We start from the raw sequence: 19,108 nt of genomic DNA, 5'->3' as shown, positions 1-19,108 counted from the left end.
CACAGTCTTGAAATTCATCATTTGTGAATGAGGGCCCTGCGTTCTTATTTGGCACTGGGCCATGCAAATCGAGTGGCCATTCTGTCACAGTGCAGTGTGCTTCTGAGCCACAAAACCTGGAGACAAAGTTTGAACAAATATCTGGGGATTTCCAGTTGTGCTCACAGCAATGCAGCCCTAACGATAGTTACCGAGTGCCCACTCTGTGCCAGGTACTGCCCTTGCATTATTCTGCTGGTTCCTCAGGAGAACCCCATTCTTATCCCCATTTTGCAGATGAAGAAACAGAAGCAAGAGAGGTTAAGAGACCTTGGCACAGCCCAGAGAAAGCACAGCTCAGGGAAACCGCTGAGTGACTGCCGGAGCCTGGATCCAGCCATGCCTGAAGACAGTGCAGCTTCTGTGAGATGAGATGATTTTCTTCTTGTTTCAGTTGCCAAGGTCAGTGTAGTGGACATCAGTAGGCTGTCTGGCTCTCCAGCACCTTCTGAATTCCCTTCTTTATTTTCCAGAAACGTGCTTTCTCGCCCTCCTCTACTGCCACGACCTGGTCAGATGATCTAGAACCTGCCAGTGGGACACACCTTCATGACTTTGATTCAGAAGAGGCAGAGAGACCTTGTGCTTTGGCGCCTGCAGTGGCAGAAGGTGGGTGGTAGCACCGTGTCCAGCGATGGAGACGGGAGCTGAGGTCTCTGTGCCCCATGGCAGCGGAAGGTGGGGGGTACTCCCGGCGGAGCCCCCCGACCTGATGCACCCGGCTCTTGGAGTTTGTGGCCACTCACGTGCTTTGGCAGCTACTGTCTTAAATAATCAGGGTGGGTTCTGGTGCCGTCACCTGACAGGCCCCCCCACCACAGCCCAGTTTCAGTGCACCCCGTGGGGGCCCTGTTGGGCGCCTCCACCCACTCTGCTCTGGTCCCCCGAGAACACAGGCCTGTGGTTTCACGGCATGGGGAGAGCTGCGTGTCCTGGACACCAGTTCCTTCCAGACTTCTGGGTGAAGTTTATTTGAAAAGTCTATTTTAATTCATGCAAGTTTAATAAAGGTTCACAAAGAAGTGCCTTAAGCTGGTAAGTCTGGCTTAGGATTTTCTTATTAACCTTCCCCTAGCCATAATGAGTTTTAAATTTAATTTTTTGGGGTTTTCAGGCACAGGGAAAGCCTCTCCCACACCCTGTGGGATGTAAAGGCGGATATTTGGGAAAGGAAGAATTTGAAGAGTGTTGGAACAGAATTTCTTGCATAGCTGTAATCCAGAATTCACGTGCACCCCCATCTCGAGGGGCAGGGTGGATTTCCCATCCGTGCCTGGGCCTTCCAGCACAACCCCAGCTCCTCCACAGAAATCCGTGTGGCCCCCAGGGGAGGGTCACCTTAGAGTGGAGGCTTTGGGTGGGAACAGTGAAGCCCAGCCAGGATTTAGGGAAGACCCCTCAGCCAGGCTGAGAGGACCGAGGATGGCAGAGCCTGTCCCCACAGACCCGGGGACCATCAGGGCACCTGCTCCATTGGGGATACCAAACTCCCTGAGATGATGCTTTTGTTTCTGGCCCCAGTATTCGAACTATCGCTGGTCCTAGCACGGCTCAGGCCTGAGGACCTGACCCTCCCCCAGCTGCCTTCTCTCTGGGCCCTGGACCCTGGTATGGCTGAGGGTGTTATGCGAGGAGGGTGCCCCCCACCCAGTCCTCTCCTGAGCCAGGAACTCAGGGATCGCCCTGGAAGCCCTGTCCAGCCAGCATGCGGTCAAGGCCCCGCCCACCTTGGAGCCCCAGGGGCTGCGTTGGCTTCTGTTGGAAAATGTGCATTCTCCTCTGACATTCCGATGGTTTTAATTTTTGTTTTGTGTTTTGTTTTTAGTTTCTTTATCATTTGCAGTCAGAATTTCTAAGCCTCCCCTCCTTTTCTCCCTCACAGCCCACGGCACTTCCGACTCTCTCTTCTTTTCATTCTTCCGCAGCGCCAGGCCCCGGGGGCTGCAGCCCAGGGATGCGCGCCCGAGGCACTGGTGCAGGGGAGTGGGAGGTGGTAGTGGCACAGCATTCCGGCGATTTTAACTTTTGAAATTTAGTTTCCTCTCCAGTAAAACGGTGACAATTTCTGTCGGCTTCTGAGTTTGGAATCAGAATCTGATGGGTGGGACCAGTGGCTCAGAACGGGGGACCTGGCGGCTGATGTCCATCCTCCTCCACCCACAGGGAGAAGCCTGGGGCCTGGGGCCCGGGTGGTGACTCTGGAGCCTTGTCCCCTCCTTGCGGTGCTGCTGTGAGAACAGGTGAGTGACGCCCGGGATGTGGCCCTTGGGACGCCAGCTCAGGGAGAGGACCCTGAAGCACCTCCCCAGCTTTTTGGTTCACAGATGGGCTTGATCACCCCCTTTCCAGGAGGAAGGGCTACTGGGTGCTTGTTGTCCTCTCCTCTGTCTTCAGAGGACCCTGGGAGCCCAGGGACCCACCATGATCTCACCCCCCCTTTTTTTTAATATTTAGCTTAATTTTATTCATGCTTGCCTTGGAATGGGGAATAGGTCATCCAGTCAAATATACAGTAAAGACAAACATGTCCTATCACGTACAGTCTTGAACTGCAGCGCGATGTACCTTAAGGACTCCCATCCTCCCTTTCTTAACAGATGAGGAAACTGGACTTGGAATGAATGTTTTGGTGCCTCCACTGTGAACCCCGCACCCGCTGAAGGCAGAGCCGGGACCCTGTCTGCTCCGCCGCCCAGTCCGAGCCCCTGCGACGGGGGTCAGGTACGACCCGCGGCGTTTTTAGGGCAGAGAACAAACTTCCCTGTAGATGAGCGGATGCTCCCAGCTTCACCTTGAGCCGTGTAACACTTACGCGTCAAGAGGGGTAAACGTTCTGATGCTCAGAGAGGTCCGACTGTCAGCCTAAGGGCACAAAGCTAGGAGGGACCCGGGGGTTAGGGGGGTGCAGAAGGGGGTTCCTGACTCCAGGAGACCCTCCTGTGGGCCTGTGTGTGGCTGGGGCTCAGGGCTTTGCTCCGGGACCTGAGGATGAGGCGGAGGGAGGCCCTTGGGTCGGGCCTGTGGCTGTCCTGGGGGCCTCGGCCCTACCCCAGGGGGCCCGCCCCGCCCTGCAGGGGTGCTGGGGGACAGCCTCGCAGGGGCAGCAAGCGGGCGCAGGCTCGGAGCAGGCGAAGGGAGAATGACTTCTAATTAACATTTAAGACTAGGAATTGGATCGTGCAAATCCCCACCCCCCCATCTCTTCAGCTTCTGCTGATTGTTCTTGATGAAGCTCGATAAAATTAGCCAGGCTGTGCAGGGGGTGCGGCCAGGCCTGCCTTCGCCCGCCCACCCCCACTGAGCCCGGCAGACGGTGTCCTGGGGCCCTGCCTTCCACCCGTCCCGAGGGGGACATGTCATAACGTGTGACCCCGGGACATTAGCAACCCCAGCCATGCCAATCCACACGCATCCACGCCGCCGCCCCACAGCCCCGACAGTAAGCAGGCTGGGCCTCGATGTGCTCTCCTGGCCTCCAGGGCCCGGGCCTGGCTGAGGCCGACTGGGGTGGAGGAGGGGCGGGGGCGCCTCTGGGAAGAGGCAGCCGTTCCCAAAGCCTGGAGGAGCATCCTCCTGAGGAACAGTCCGGGAACCAGGCTGTGCCCACCTTTCCTTCATCCAGGCGTGCAGGCAGGAACTTCCCCCTGGAATGTGCCCCAAGGCACCTTCTTGGGTCCCATGCAAACTCCCTCCTGGGTCTCAGTGTAACTCCAGGGCTGCCCCCTTTTCAGGCGTGTGTGCGGATCCGGGGGTATCTTGTTGATCATCTCCCCTCCCCTCGTGTGGACACCCCAGCGCCAACAGGTCAGGAAGGTGCACCGCCCCCTCCTTTTCTCCGCCCCATCACTTCCTCACAGGCCATCTAGGACCCGGCCTTTCTAGGGCATCAGCGGGTGTTTGCAGGGCGGCTGGCGTGCAGAAGGGCAGACGAGGTTCAGGCTAGAAGCTGGAGGAGCCACACGCGGGTCAGGTTAGGGCTGACCAGGGCTCGTCAAAGCCAGATCAGGGCTCGGGACAGTGGGCAGAAGTGGTCCCCGCGGACCTGCCCTGCGGGAGCTCAGGTGTGAGGGCAGCCTCGGGGCCCCTCTCTGGAGCTGCGGAAACCCGGGAAGGCAGGGCTGCTCCATCGCAGAAGGGGACGGGAGACACACTTGGGGTCTTGAAGGACAGAGGTGTGGTGCGAAGGTGGGCCCAAGGAAGCAGGAGATGTGGGTTGGACGTTGTCTCACTGTGTGACCTCGCGTAGCCCGGAATTACCCCTCTGGGCCTCAGGTGTCTCTGGTGGGAAAAGGGATGGCAGCTGTTCTCCTGACGGAGAAAACCCTCTTCTTAGGAAATACACTCAGAAGCCTTTAGATGTGAGAGCATCATGCATACTACTGATTCCCAAGCAGCCCAGAAAGAATTCTGTGGGCACACCTACACGGAGAAGCAGGCACACACAGCATGGCGCCGACAGGGTCGATGTGCGCAGCTCTTCTTTTTGTTTGCTTTAATTGGAGTACAGTTGATTTACAGTGTGTGTTAGTTTCAGGTATAGAGCGAAGTGACTCAGTTTTACACATATATGTGTATATTCTTTTTCAGATTCTTTCCCCATACAGGTTATTAAAAAATGTTGAGTAGAGTTCCCTGTGTTATACGGTAGGTCCTTGTTCTTTATCTATTTTATATATAGTAGTGTGTATATGTTAATCCCAACCTCCTAAATTATCCCCCGGCCCTTTGGTAACCATAAGTTTGTTTTCTATGTCAACAAGTCTGTTTCTGTTTTGAAAATAAGTTCATTTGTATCATAGTTTAGATTCCACATATAAGTGATATCATATGATATTTGTCTTTCTCTGTCTGACTTCACTTAGTATGATCATCTCTAGGTCCATCCATGTTGCTGCAAATGGCATTATTTCATTCTTTTTTTTATAGCTGAGTAATATTCCATTGTATATATGTACCATATCTTCTTTATCCATTCATCTGTCAATGGACATTTAGGTTGCTTCCATGTCTTGGCTATTGTAAATGGTGCTGCAGTGAACACTAGGGTGCATGTATCTTTTCAAATTATGGTTTTCTCCAGATAAATGCCCAGGAGTGGGATCACTGGGTCATATGGTAGTTCTTTTTTTTAAGGAACCTCCATACTGTTCTCCATAGTGGCTGCACCAATTTACATTCCCACCAACAGTGCAAGAGGGTTCCCTTTTCTCCACACCCGCTCCAGCATTTGCTGTTTGTAGATTTTCTGGTGATTTCCATTCTAACTGGTGTGAGGTGATACTTCATTGCAGTTTTGATTTGCATTTCTCTAATTAGTGATGTTGAACATCTTTTCATGTGCCTTTTTGCCATCTGTATGTCTTCTTTGGAGAAATTTCTACTTAGGTCTTCTGCCCATTTTTTGATTGGGTTTTCTTGATATTGAGCTGCATGAGCTGTTTGTGTATTTTGGAGATGAATCCCTTGTCAGTCGCTTCATTTGAAAATATTTTCTCCCATTTCATAGGTTGTCTTTTCGTTTTCTTTATGGTTTCCTTTGCTACACAAAAGCTCTTAAGTTTAATTAGGTCCCATGTGTTTATTTTTGTTTTTGTTTTCATTACTCTGGAAGATGGATCCAAAGATGTATTGCTGCGATATGTCAAAGGGTGTCCTCCCTATGTTTTCCTCTAGGAGTTTTATAGTATCCGGTCTTATGTTGAAGTCTTTAATCCATTTTGAATTTATTTTTTGTATATTGTTAGAGAATGTTCTGATTTCATTCTTTTACATGTAGCTGTACAGTTTCCCCAGCAGTACTTACTGAAGAGATTGTCTTTTCTCCCTTGTATATTCTTGCCTTCTTTGTCGTAGATTAATTGACCATAGGTGTGTGGGTTTATTTGTGGGCTTTCTATCCTGTTCCATTGATGTACATTTCTGTTTTTGTGCAAGTACCATGCTGCTTTGATTACTGTAGCTTTGTAGTATAGTCTGAAGTCAGGGAGCCTGATTCCTCCAGCTCTGTTTTTCTTTCTCAAGATTGCTTTGGCTATTCGGGGTCTTCTGTGTTTTCATACAAATTTTAAAACTTTTTGTTCTAGTTCTGTGAAAAATACCACAGGTAATTTGACAGGGATTTCACTGAGTCTGTAGATTACCTTGGGTAGTATAGTCATTTTGACAGTATTGATTCTCCCAATCCAAGAACTTGGTATATGCTTCCATCTGTTTATGTCATCTTCAGTTTCTTTCATCAGCATCTTACAGTTTTTGGAGTACAGGTTTTTTGTTTTTTGTTTTTTCTCCTTAGGTAGGTTCATCCCTGGGTATTTTATTCTTTTTGATGCCATGGTAAATGGGATTGTTTCCTTAATTTCCCTTTCTGATCTTCTGTTGTTAGTGTATAGAAATGCAACAGATTTCTGTGTATTAATTTTGTATCCTGCAACTTTACCAGATTCACTGATGAGCTCTAGTAGTTTTCTGGTAGCATCTTTAGGATTCTCAATGTATAGTGTAATGTCATCTGAAAATGGTGACAGTTTTGCTTCTTCTTTTCCAGTTCGGATCCCTTTTATTTCTTTTTCTTTTCCAATTGCTGTGGCTAGGACTTCCAAAACTATGCTGAATAAAAGTGGCAAGAGTGGACATCCTTGTCTTGTTCTTTTAAAATGTATTTTTATTTTATTTTTGGCTGCATTGGGTCTTTGTTGCTGTGCATGGGCTTTCTCTAGTTGAGGCGAGCAGGGGCTACTCTTGCTGTGGTGTGTGGGCTTCTCATTGCAGTGATTTCTCTTGTTGCAGAGCACAGGCTCTAGGCGCACGGGCTTCAGTAGTTGTGGCATGTGGGCTCAGTAGTTGTGGCACATGGGCTTAGTTGTTCCGCGGCATATGGGATATTCCCAGACCAGGGCTTGAACCTGTGTCCCCTGCATTGGCAGGTGGATTCTTAACCACTGCACCACCAGGGAAGTCCCCTTGTCTTGTTCTTGATCTTAGAGGAAATGCTTTCAGCTTTTCACCATTGAGTATGATGTTAGCTGTGGGTTTGTCATATATGGCCTTTATTATGTTGAGGTAGGTTCCCTCTATGCCTACGTTCTGGACATTTTTTTTTAAACATAGATGGGTGTTGAATTTTATCAGAAGTTTTTTCTGCATCTACTGAGACGATCGTATGGTTTTTATTCTTCAATTTGTTAGTGTGGTGTATCACACTGACTGATTTGCAGATATTGAAAAATCCTTGCATCCCTGCGATGGATCCCACTTGATCATGGTGTATGATCCTTTTAATGTTTTGTTGGATTCAGTTTGCTAGTGTTTTGTTGAGGATTTTTGCGTCTGTGTTCATCAGTGATATTGGCCTGTAATTTTCTTTTTTTTCTTTGAAGTATTTTTGTCTGGTTTTGGTATCAGAGTGATGGTGGCCTCATAGAATGAGTTTGGAAATGTTCCTTCTTCTGCAATTTTTTGGAATAGTTTCAGAGGGATAGGTGTTAACTCTTTTCTAAATGTTTGATACAGTGCACCTGTGAAACCATCTGGTCCTGGACTTTTGTTTGTTGGGAGTTTTTAAATCACAGATTCAATTTCAGTACTTGTAACTGGTCTGTTCATATTTTCTATTTCTTCCTGGTTCAGTTTGGGAGATTGTACCTTTCTAAGAATTTGTCCATTTCTTCCAGGTTGTCCGATTTATTGCCATATAGTTGCCTGTAGTAGTCTCTTGTGGTCCTTTGTATTTCTGTGGTGTCGGTCGTAATGTCTCCTTTTTCATTTCTAATTTTATTGATTTGAGTCCTCTCCCTTTTTTTCTTGATGGGTCTTGCTAAAGTTTTATTAATTTTGTTTATCTTTTCAAAGAACCAGCTTTTACTTTAAATGATCATTTTTTATGGTTTTCTTAGTCTCTATTTCATTTATTTCTGCTCTGATCTTTATCATTTCTTTCCTTCTACTAACTTTGGGTTTTGTTCTTCTTTTTTAGTTGCTTTAATGTAAGGTTAGGTTGTTTGAGATTTTTCTTTTTCCTGAGGTAAGCTTGTATCGCTATAAACTTTCCTCTTAGAACTGCTTTTGCTGCATTCCATAGCTTTTGGATCATAGTGTTTTCATTTTCATTTGTCTCTAGGTATTTTTTGATTTCCTCTTTGATTTCTTCAGTGATCCATTGGTTGCTCACTAGCATATTGCGTAGCCTCCATGTGTTAGTGTTTTTTTGCAGTTTTTTTTCCTTGTAGTTGATTTCTAATCTTATAGTGTTGTGGTTGGAAAAGATGCTTGATATGATTTCAATTTTCCTAAATTTACTGAGGCTCACTTTGTGGCCCAGCACATGATCTATCCTGGAGAATGTTCCGTGTGCACTTGAAAAGAATGTGTATTCTGCTGCTTTCGGATAGAATGCTCTATAGATATCCATTAAGTGCATCTGGTCTAATGTGTCATTTAAGGCTTGTGTTTCCTTATTGATTTTCTGTCTGGATGATCTGTCCATTGATGTAAGTGGGGCATTGAAGTCCCCCACTATTATTTGTTTACTGTCAATTTCTCCTTTTATGTCTGTTAACATTTGCCTTATATTATTGAGGTGCTCCTGTGTTGGGTGCATATATATTTACAATTGTTACATCTTCTTCTTGGATCGATCCCTTGATCATTATGTAGTGTCCTCCTTTGTCTCTTGTAGTAGTCTTTATTTTAAAGTCTATTTTATCTGATATGAGTATTGCTACTCCAGCTTTCTTTTGGTTTCCATTTGCATGGAATACCTTTTTCCATCCCCTTTCAGTCTGTATGTGTCTCTAGGTCTGAAGTGGGTCTCTTGTAGACAGCATATATATGGGTCTTGTTTTGGTATCCATTCAGCCAGTCCACGTCTTTTGGTTGGAGCATTTAAGCCATTTACATTTAAGGTAACTATTATTATTTTTGCGGTATGCGGGCCTCTCACTGCTGTGGCCTCTCCGGTTGCACAGCACAGGCTCTGGATGCGCAGGCTCAGCGGCCATGGCTCACGGGCCCAGCTGCTCCGCGGTATGTGGGATCCTCACAGACCGGGGCAGGAACCCGTGTCCCCTGCATCGGCAGGCAGACCCTCAACCACTGCGCCACCAGGGAAGCCCCCATTTAAGGTAATTATTGATATGTATGTTCTTATTGGCATTTTGTTAATTGTTTTGGATTTGTTTTTGTAGGTCTTTTTTCTTCCTTTCCTCTTTTGTTCTTCTCTCTTCTTATGATTTGATGACTATCTTTAGTGTTGTGTTTGGATTCCTTTTTCTTTTTTGTGTGTATATCTATTATAGATTTTTGGTTTGTGGTTACCATGAGGTTTTGATACAGCAGTCTATATAAATATATGATTGTTTTAAATTGCTGATCTCTTAATTTCAAACACACTTCCAGTATCCTGCATTTGTACTCTCCTCTTCTTACGACTGCTGGTGTTGATATCATACTTGTGTGTGGATGATTTCCTACCTTTACTGTATGTTTGCCTTTACTGGTGAGCTTTCCCATTTCATCATTTTCTTGTTTCTAGTTGTGGCCTTTTCTTTTCCACTTAGAGAAGTTCCTTTAGTGTCTGTTGTAAAGCTGGTTTGGAGGTGCTGAATTCTCTTAGCTTTTGCTTGTCTATAAAGCTTTTGATTTCTCCATCAAATCTGAATGAGAGCCTTGCTAGGCAGAGTATTCTTGCTTGTAGGTTTTTTCATCACTTTAAATATATCCTGCCACTCCCTTCTGGCCTGCATAGTCTCTGCTGAAGAAATTCAGCTGATAATCTTATGAGGATTCCTTTGTATGTTATTTGTTGCTTTTAATATTTTCTCTTTGTCTTTAATTTTTGTCAGTTTGATTTCTATGTGTCTTGGCACGTTCCTCTTGGGTTTATCCTGTATCAGACACTCGGTGCTTCCTAGACTTGGGTGACTGTTTACCTTCCCATGTTAGGGAAATTTTCAGCTATTATCTCTTCAAATATTTTCTCAGGCTCTTTCTCTCTCTTTTCTCCTTCTGGGACCCCTATAATGCAAATGTTGGTGTGTTGAATGTTGTCCCAGAGGTCTCTTAACCTGTCCTTCTTTCTTTTCATTTTTTTTTCTTTATCCTGTTCCACAGTGGTGATTTGCCCCATTCTGTCTTACAGCTCACTTACCCATTCTTCTGCCTTATTTAGTCTGCTATGGATTCCTTCTAGTGTATTTTTCTTTTCAGTTATTATACTCTTCAATTCTGGTTGTTCTTTATATTTTCTAATTCTTTGTTAAAAATTTCTTGTATCTTCTCACTCTGTGCATCCATTCTTTTTCTGAGATCTTGGATCATCTTTATGATCATTACTCTGAAGTCTTTCTCTGGTAGATTGCCTATTTCCACTTCACTTAGTTGTTCTTCTGGGGTTTTACCTTGTTCCTTCGTCTGGGATATATTCCTCTGCCATCTCATTTTGTCTAACTAACTTTCTGTGATTGCAGTTTCCGTCCGCAGGCTGCAGGGTTGTATTTCCTCTTGCTGCTGGTGTCTGCCCCCTGGTGGGTGAGGCTGGTCTAAGGGGCTTGTGGGGCTTGTGCAGGCTTCCTGGTGGGAGGGACTGGTGCCTGCCCACTGTGGGGGTGGAGCTGGGTCTAGTCCCTCTGGTGGGCAGGGCCGTGTCAAGAGGTGTGTCTAGGGGTGGCTGTGGCTCAGGAAGTCTTCAGGCAGCCTGTCTGCTGTTGAGTGAGGCTGAGCTCCTGCCCTGCTGGTTGCTTGGCCTGAGGCATCCCGGTGCTGGAGCCAGGCTGTTGGGTGGGGCCAGGTCTTGGTGCTGGTGAGATGTCTGCCTCCTCGACAGTTCACATACACTCCCGGACATCCATCAAGAGCAGCAGGTAGATCCAGCCCCATGTCCTATGAAGTCACTGCCCTTGCCCTGGGGACCCAGTACATGTCATACCTTTTGTGCATCCTCCAAGAGTGGGGTCTCTGCTTCCCTGTGGAGCTGTGGAGTCCAGTGGAGCTCCTGCAGTCAGGCCCTGTTGGCTTTCAAAACCAAATGCTCTGGGGGCTCCTCCTCCTGATGCCAGACCCCCAGGCTGGGGAGCCTGAGTTGGGGCTCAGAACTCTCACTCCTGTGGGTGAACTTCTGTGATATAATTATTCTCCAGTTTGTGAACTGCCCACCCAGGGGGTATGGGATTTGATAATATTCTGAGTGTGCCCCTCCTACCATCCTGTTGTGGTTTCTTCTTTATATCCTTGGATGTAGAATATCCTTTTTGGCTGGGTCCAGTCTTTTTTATTTTTTTATATTTATTTTATTTTTGGCTGCGCACGTGGGCTTTCTCTAGTTGTGGCGAGCGGGGGCTACTCTTCGTTGTGGTGCACGGGCTTCTCACTGTGGTGGCTTTCTGTTGTGGAGCATGGGCTCCAGGCACACGGGCTCAGTTGCTCCGCAACATGTGGGATCTTCCCGGACCAGGGCTCGAACCTGTGTCCCCTGCATTGGCAGGCGATTCTTAACCACTGCACCACCAGGGAAGCCCCAGTCTTTCTTTTTTTATTGATGATTGACTGTTCAGCAGTTAGTTGTGATTTTGGTGCTTTTGTGTTAGGAGGTGAGCTCAAGGCCTTCTACTCCACCATCTTGTCTTCTCTCTGTGAGGCTATTCTTTTCCCTGTTTCTATTCTTGCAACTTTTCTGTGAGCTTGAAATTATTTCTAAACACATGTTGAAAAAATTCCAAGGCCGTTCGGAATCTGTGGATATGGAAAGGTCTTCAAGACATATAAGTGGAAAAACCAAAAACAACGCAAGGGTCGGAGTGAAAACACAAGGGGCTCCTCCTCAAAGTAAGTCATTTTATACCTTTTAAGGTGCTGTACCGTGCGTGTGAATTACCTAACCACATACTCAAGCTAATTTTTAAAAAAGAGATAGATAGATAATGATTAAGTGAAGCCGGGTGAGGCAATGAAAACTTGTTCCTAAAAGTTCCAAAGGGTCCAAGCTGAGAACAGAAAAAACCCAGATGGGCGGGGCCCTATCTGACTGAACTGATACAACAACAAAGAAGGATCCCAGGGGCCTTATGCCACCGGATGGGAGGCTACAGGGAATCGTGTGTTCTGTGTGACTCCGTTTATATGACGTCCTAGAACAGGTAAAGCTCACCTTGGACGATGGGCCTGGGTTGCTGCCGGCCGGGGGGAAGGTTTCACTCAAGATTTGTGCCTCATACTGTAGGCACGTCAGACCTCAGTGCAGCGAGCAATGAGCTGCTCTCCTCATGTCCAGACCCCCTGGGACGCTGCTCCCGAGCCCTTCCTGCCACTGCCCACTGGCCGTGGCGAGCAAACAGAACGGAAGCCATCCCACCTAACCAGGGGGCAGAGGCCTGAGCGGCTCCCTCTCAAGTGAGGTGACCTGCCATCTTCCCACCAGATGGCGCTGTGCCCTCATGGCTGAGGCTGCCCTCCTCTGGCTTGGTCCAGCCGGACACAGAGCCTAGGACTCTGAGATGCCTCATTGCAGGGATGTGCGATTTGGGGACTCCAGAATTTGGAGCCTGTTGCGGGGTGGTGGGGAAGCAGGATGAGGGCACGCGGGGACGCTGTGGTGGGGCTCCCTGCGAGGGGCTCTGGCCTGAGAGATGCCTTCACGGCAAGCTGGCCCACCCACACTGGGAGAATGAGGGGTCTCCCCTCTGTACCCACCCCCACACTGTGGCATGAGAGCACAGCTTCTGGGGCTCAACCCCAGCTGCTCCACTAGTGGGCTGAGTGGTTCTGGACAAGTGACTTAGCCTCTCTGAGCCTCAGCATCCTCCTCCATAACTGGGTCCCGAGCCTCATGGGGCTGGTGGGGACCAGAGGTTGACCAGGAAGCCCAGGCTGCTGCCTGGTGGAGCGGGGTGGGGGGGGCGTAGCTCCACAGCTTGCCTCGCGCTCCAGTTCTCTTGTTACTGTACTGCTGTTACTCTCTCATCCACTCGGTGCCGTGGGGGTGGGGGTGAGGCTCAGAGAAGGCAGCCCTGACCCCTCGGGGGGAGGGGCAGCCTCCACCTCCCAGCACTGCCCTGGGAGTCCTCGCTGACCCTCCCCTCTGCCCATCTGGCCCCCTGCATCTGCCGCATTTCTGGATGGGCACCCGCAGGGTGGGTATATGTTCCCATCCTGTCAGCAGCCCCACTCCGGGGGGCGTGGCCCCAAAGGCGCAGCTCCTCTGGAATTCAGAGGAAGTGGGAGCCAGTGACTCGTGGCTCTGTGATCCCTCAGCTCTGCCGCTAGGGCGTTCCTGCGGTCATTTAGGGTCTGGGCAGCCTGGCACGTGGCCTGGTCACAGCCCGCCGGCCGTGCCTGAAGGGGCAGGACGTACAATGTGTCCCCCACGCCCCGCTGCCCCCCTGCTGATGGTGGGCCGTGGAGGGCCAGCTACGGTCCTGCTGCAGGGACCTGCCCTGTCCCCAGGCATCCCCAGACAGCCCTGCCTCGCACGCAGCCATGCACACACCCCACACTGGCTGACCCTGGAGCCCAAACACCGCTGGCCAACTCCTCCGGATTCAGGAGGAGTGTCCTGGGAGCCTCTCCAGGTGGCAGCTAGTGCTCAGTATTGGGGCATGCAGACCCCTGGGGCTCCTCTCTTGCTCAGACCCCCGCCGCTCGGGGCCTTTGTTAACAGCCTGTCTGTCTATTTGTCTGTCAAGCTCCTTCCATCAGGTGGCAGCAGAGAGAGAAGCAACCCGAACGCCCGGGAACTGTCTCTGAGGGGACGTGCACTCACCGTGCTGGCAGTGAACTCGGGCGGGTTGTCGTTCACGTCTGTCACCGTGATGATGGCTGTGGCCGTGTTGGAGAGGCCATAGTTCAGGTTTCCTTCCATGTCTGTGGCTTGAACAATGACTGTGTACTGCTGAACTTTCTAGAAGGGGATGAGGGGGAGGACCAGAGCATCAGTTTGGGCTTTAGTTTACAGGCTGTTTATACTTTCATTAAAGAAATACATTCCCCGGACGGACTCAGCGGGGTCCCCTTCCTGCCCGGGGGTGCTGGCTGCAGGGCGCTCGGCAGGTGACCTGGCAGAAGAAAGTTCTCACTTGTGGTGGGTGGCGAGGTCTCTGCCTACATCTCAGTGCCTGGCTTCCACGGGTGTAGATCGAGGTAGAAAGAAGGAAAAGGGGGCCTGGACCACACGGCACGCTGTGCTGGGTTTGCCAGACCAGGGGTGGACAGTTTGGAAAGAGGGGCGACCCCCAGACGTGTGTCTGCAGGGACCTCATTTCTTTAGCATCCTCAGTGTCTAGTTCAGCCTCAGTCCAGAAATTCAAACAGGAGAAGGAAAGTCAAGCCGTCTCCCCTCTCTCTGCAGGCACACAGACACCAGCACACTCTGTGTCTGAACACAGCCTGGAAGGACTGGTTAGCGTTCAGATGCAGGTGTGAATTTTTAAAGGCAAATGATGCTTCATGGGGACAGCGAATTTCACTGGGCGCTGAAGGGGCCCCCCAGCCCTCACTTGGACCCACTGGTGCAGCAACCCCAGGTCAGCAGAGGGGGCCTTTCCACACCCCTGTTCTGAGCAGAGGCCGCAGGTGTTTCCACTGTGACAGGTGAGGACGAGCCTGGTGGGCAGCTCTCTGCTGGGACCACAGCCCACCTCTCACTGGCACCATTAGGGAGGGAGGGTTCTGGGGTCCAGGGCAGAAAGGGACCTTCTGAAATGCCTCCAAGGAATGAACGATCCCAAGTCCCGCTCCCCTGAGAGGTTCAGGGAAGAGCCCACTTCTCAGCCCCATGATTCTGGGAAACGTGCTCAGGATCCCTGGGGGCTCTGGCAGGAACTATAAACAGCAGACGGTCACAAACTGCCACTCTCTCTCCCTCCCTCCATCCACTCCTCCATCCATGAGTCCCTCCATCTCCCTCTCTCCTTCCCAGACCCACAGCCCATGTGGGGAAAGCAGGACAGCCGCGTGTAAATCAATGAAATTAGAACACTCCCTCTCACACCATACACATAAATAAACTCAAAATGGCTTGAAGACTTAGACGTGACACCATAAAACTAGAAGAGAACACAGGCAAACCATTCTCTGACATAAATCGTAGCAATGTTTTCTTAGGTCAGTCTCCCCAGGCAATAGAAATAAAAGCAAAAATAAACAAATGTTAGCTTTTGCACAGCAAAGGAAATGATAAACAAAATGAAAAGACAACCTACAGACTGCCAGCAAATATTTGCAAATGATGCGACCGACCGACAAGGGCTTAATCTCCAAAATATACAAACAGCTCACAACTCAATAACAAAAAACCAAACAACCCAATCAAAAAATGCACAGAAGACCTAAATAGACATTTCTCCAAAGAAGACATATAAATGGCCAAGAGGCACGTGAAAAGATGCTCAACATCGCTAATTATTAGAGAAATGCAAATCAAAATTACAAAGAGATACCACCTCACAGCAGTCAGAATGGCCATCATCAAAAAGTCCACAAACAACAAATGCTGGAGAAGGTGTGGAGAAAAGGGAACCCTCCTACACTGTTGGTGAGAATGTAAATTGGTACAACCAATGGAGAACAGTATGGAGGTTCCTTTAAAAAACTAAAAACAGAGTTACTGTATGATCCTGCAATCCCACTCCTGGGCATATTCCCGGAGAAAACCATAACCCGAAAAGATACGTGTGCACCCCAATGTTCACAGCAGCACTCTATACAATAGCCAAGACATGAAAGCAACTTAAATGTCCATGGACAGATGAATGGATAAAGAAGATGTGGTACATATATACATGGAATACTACTCAGCCATAAAAAAGAATGAGATAATACCATTTACAGCAACATGGATGGGCCTAGAGTTGATCATACTAAGTGAAGTAAGTCAAAGAAAGACAAATATCATATGATATCACTTACATGTGGAATCTTAAAGAAAAAAGGTACAAATGAACTTATTTACAAACCAGAAACAGACTCACAGACACAGAAAACAAACTTACCAAAGGGGAAAGGGAGGGGAGGGATAAATTAGGAGTTCGGGATTAACAGATTCACACTACTGTATATAAAATAAATAATCAACAAGTTCCTACTGTATGGCACGGGGAATTATATTTGATATCCTGTAATAAACCATAATGGGAAAGAATATGAAAAAGGATATATGGCTTTATATATGTATAACTGAATCACTTTGCGGCACACCTCAAACTAACACAACGTTGTAAATCAACTGTACTTCAATAAAAAAACAAGACGTTTGGTGGCCCTGGGCTCTGACATCAGGCATCACAGACCAGGTGCCTCCCGGACAGGCCTCACGGTGATGCCACAAACTTCTCAGGGAATGAGGGCCGGGGAAACCAGGGAGGCTTCCAGGAGGTGGTGGGCTGTTCTGCCCAGAGGTGACAGGATGAGTGAGGGCTGAGTGGAGGGTGTGGACCAGAGCTGGGAGGTGGCTGAGGGGGCTCACACTGCCTCCCACCCAGACGGATGCCCGGCCTCCACCTCTGTCAGCGCCGCAGTCCATGTGCCCAGGGCCGGCGTGCAGCTGGGGGGCGGCGGTGCTAACTCCCCTACCCCCCACCCCGCCCTGGCTCTTATTCCAAGAGGCCTCCCCCCCAGGAGTGAGCCTCTCAGAGGAGCAGGAAACAGCTCCTCGGCACACAGCTGGGGCATCCCTTCAAGGGCTGAAATATCTGGAGGAGGAGAGTGAGCACATTGGGGCCCCTGAACAGGCTCCTAAGTGGGGCGAGAGGGCAGGGGCCCCGGTGCCGTGCTGGGCTCAGGGTCCCCACCTGGGAGATGGGGCAAGGCCACGTGCCCGAAATCGTGGCAGGAAAGCAGTTCCAAGACCAGGACAGTCACTGCTCTTCCCCCCTCACCAGCTCTGACACCGGCCAGACCCTGGGGACCCACCTTGTGCTGGGCCCCCGTTCCCGCTGCCAAGAACCGGCTGTGACGGTGCCTCCAGGGGACCCCCTCCCCCGCCGCAGAATGGACCTGCCCTCCTCACAGCCCCACAGTCCTTGGCATCAGCCCCTCTGACAGTCACTCAACAAACATGGGCCTGACTCTCCTCGGAGACGGAGAGCACCCCGAGGCCGGCCTCCCACTCAGGCTGGGCCCCTGGAAGCCCAGCCTGGAGCCGGTGCACAGAACGCACTCGGTCCGTGCTCGTGACGTGAACTGAGCGCACGTCTAAACAGCTGATGTTTTTTTGTGAACGTGGTTAGAACCTGCACCCAAGGAGACATGAAAAAATGAAAGAAATAGCTTACAACTGCTTGGGCGCTACGTCACACTTTTTTTTTTTTGTTTTTTGCGGTACGCAGGCCTCTCGCTGCTGTGGCCTCTCCCGTTGCGGAGCACAGGCTCCGGACGCGCAGGCTCAGCGGCCATGGCTCACGGGCCCAGCCGCTCCGCGGCATGTGGGATCCTCCCAGACCGGGGCACGAACCCGTGTCCCCTGCATTGGCAGGCAGACCCTCAACCACTGCGCCACCAGGGAGGCCCGCTACGTCACACTTTGAAAGTTTTCTCACAAAAGATTAACTCTTGCCTCCTTCCCTTCTTCCTCTCTCCGTCGTCCATCTACCTGCCCAAGTACTCATCCACCCCCCCTTCATCCATCCACCCATCCACCCATCCACCCATCATCCATCCATCCATCCACCCATCCATCCTTCATCCATCCACCCTTCATTTATAGGGACCCCTCCCTCTGTTAGGTGGATCACAACCACCCAGTGAGGTGGCGAGGTCCTCTCAGCTGCTCACGAGATAAACGAACTCAGGGAGCGGGGAGAGGCTTCCCCTGGAGGTGCCAGCAGAGCCAGTTCTTGAAAGGAGAGTGTGGCACTCACCAGAGAGGGAAGCGGGGACAGGCACGATGTGGGTCCCCAGGGTTGGGGTGGTGTTGGGGCAGGTGAGGGGGAGAAGCACGGCGACTGTCCCGGGCTGGGAAGTGCTTTCCTTTCCTGCTCACTCTTTTGGTGATGTGGCCCTGCCCCATCTCACAGGTGGGGACGCTGAGTCTCGTGATGTCCCCAGTGGCACACAGCAAACCAGAGGCTGCTGGAGTGGCCACTGGGTTCCTGATGCGGGTTGGCGCCTCTGTGACGGATGAATACAGACGGCTCCGTGTTGCCCAGGCAGCGACGTCAGCCAAGATGCTAGTAGGCCTCTTTCTGAATGTGGCACAGAAGGTACCCAAGGGCATGGCAGCGCCATCCTTAACCCGCTTCCCCCTGACAGCTGCACGGTCAGGATCCACCTCCATGTGTGTGGACAAGTGCATGCTCAGAAATCCATCGGGCCCTTGACATCAGGACCTCGCTCAGGGCAGGGGTCCCTCCTTCGTGACCCCAGCAGGGAATAAGTGCCCCTCCCTCTTGCCCATCAAAGGCAGCTGGTCATCTCTGGTCACCGCTGCCTCAGGTGGGACATGGCAGCGACAGGCTGGGGACAGTACCAGTGCCAGGGTGGGTGGACCGACAAACCAAACCCAAACCTCAGGTCCCCATGTGCCCTCGGCGAGGGTCCTACCCAGAGCATCCCGGATCCAGCTAGGCCTGAAGGTGCCCTTTGTGTTCAATTACATGAGCCAGTCATTCCTCTGTTTTGTTTGATCCGGTCAGAGCTGGTTTCTGTCCTCTGCCACAGCAGGGGGTCTGACTGTCCCCCCTGTTACTGTCATTCTTTTTGTGAGGGACATTATCACGGGAAGAACAGTGGGACAACCGGGCACCTAATGCAGGAAGAGAACAGGATTCTGCTGATGTTTTCCCAGCACCACTGTCCCCGACCCTCTGGGGCACCGATGGGGCCTGAGGGGCAGACTCGGGGCCCGACTGTCGTGGCCTCAGTCGGGGTGTCGTGGTGGGGGCTCCGCCGTCTAGCCTCGCCAGAGTCACCCCCACAGTGTAGACAGACAGCATGCCCTCCGTCCAGTTCTGTCTTAGATTATCCCTTACAGCTAAGGCGTTCTTGTACTTCAATAAACACATTTAGAAGCGGTTTATGCCGCTGCTATAAATGGCAAACGAGCATCTACTGCCACAAATAGAAATTAGTCCTAAACACGACTGTG

General features: G+C 50.2%; 1 protein-coding gene across 1 annotated transcript in view; it reads right to left on the bottom strand.

The window, feature by feature from the left end:
- CDH4 (cadherin 4) overlaps positions 1–19,108 on the bottom strand; it is a gene marked incomplete at both ends in the record, with an annotated part of 569,293 nt that overhangs the window by 14,567 nt on the left and 535,618 nt on the right. Inside the window, one exon of the mRNA XM_079718954.1 lies at positions 13,790–13,927. Coding sequence (XP_079575080.1) covers positions 13,790–13,927 — 138 coding nt within the window. The remainder of the gene's footprint in view (positions 1–13,789; positions 13,928–19,108) is intronic.

The sequence above is a fragment of the Hyperoodon ampullatus genome (assembly GCF_949752795.1).
Source record: "Hyperoodon ampullatus genome assembly, chromosome: 14".
Classification (NCBI taxonomy): Eukaryota; Metazoa; Chordata; class Mammalia; order Artiodactyla; family Ziphiidae; genus Hyperoodon; species Hyperoodon ampullatus.
The sequence above is the reverse complement of the archived record's forward strand: the minus strand, read 5'-3'. Positions and strand labels throughout refer to the sequence as shown.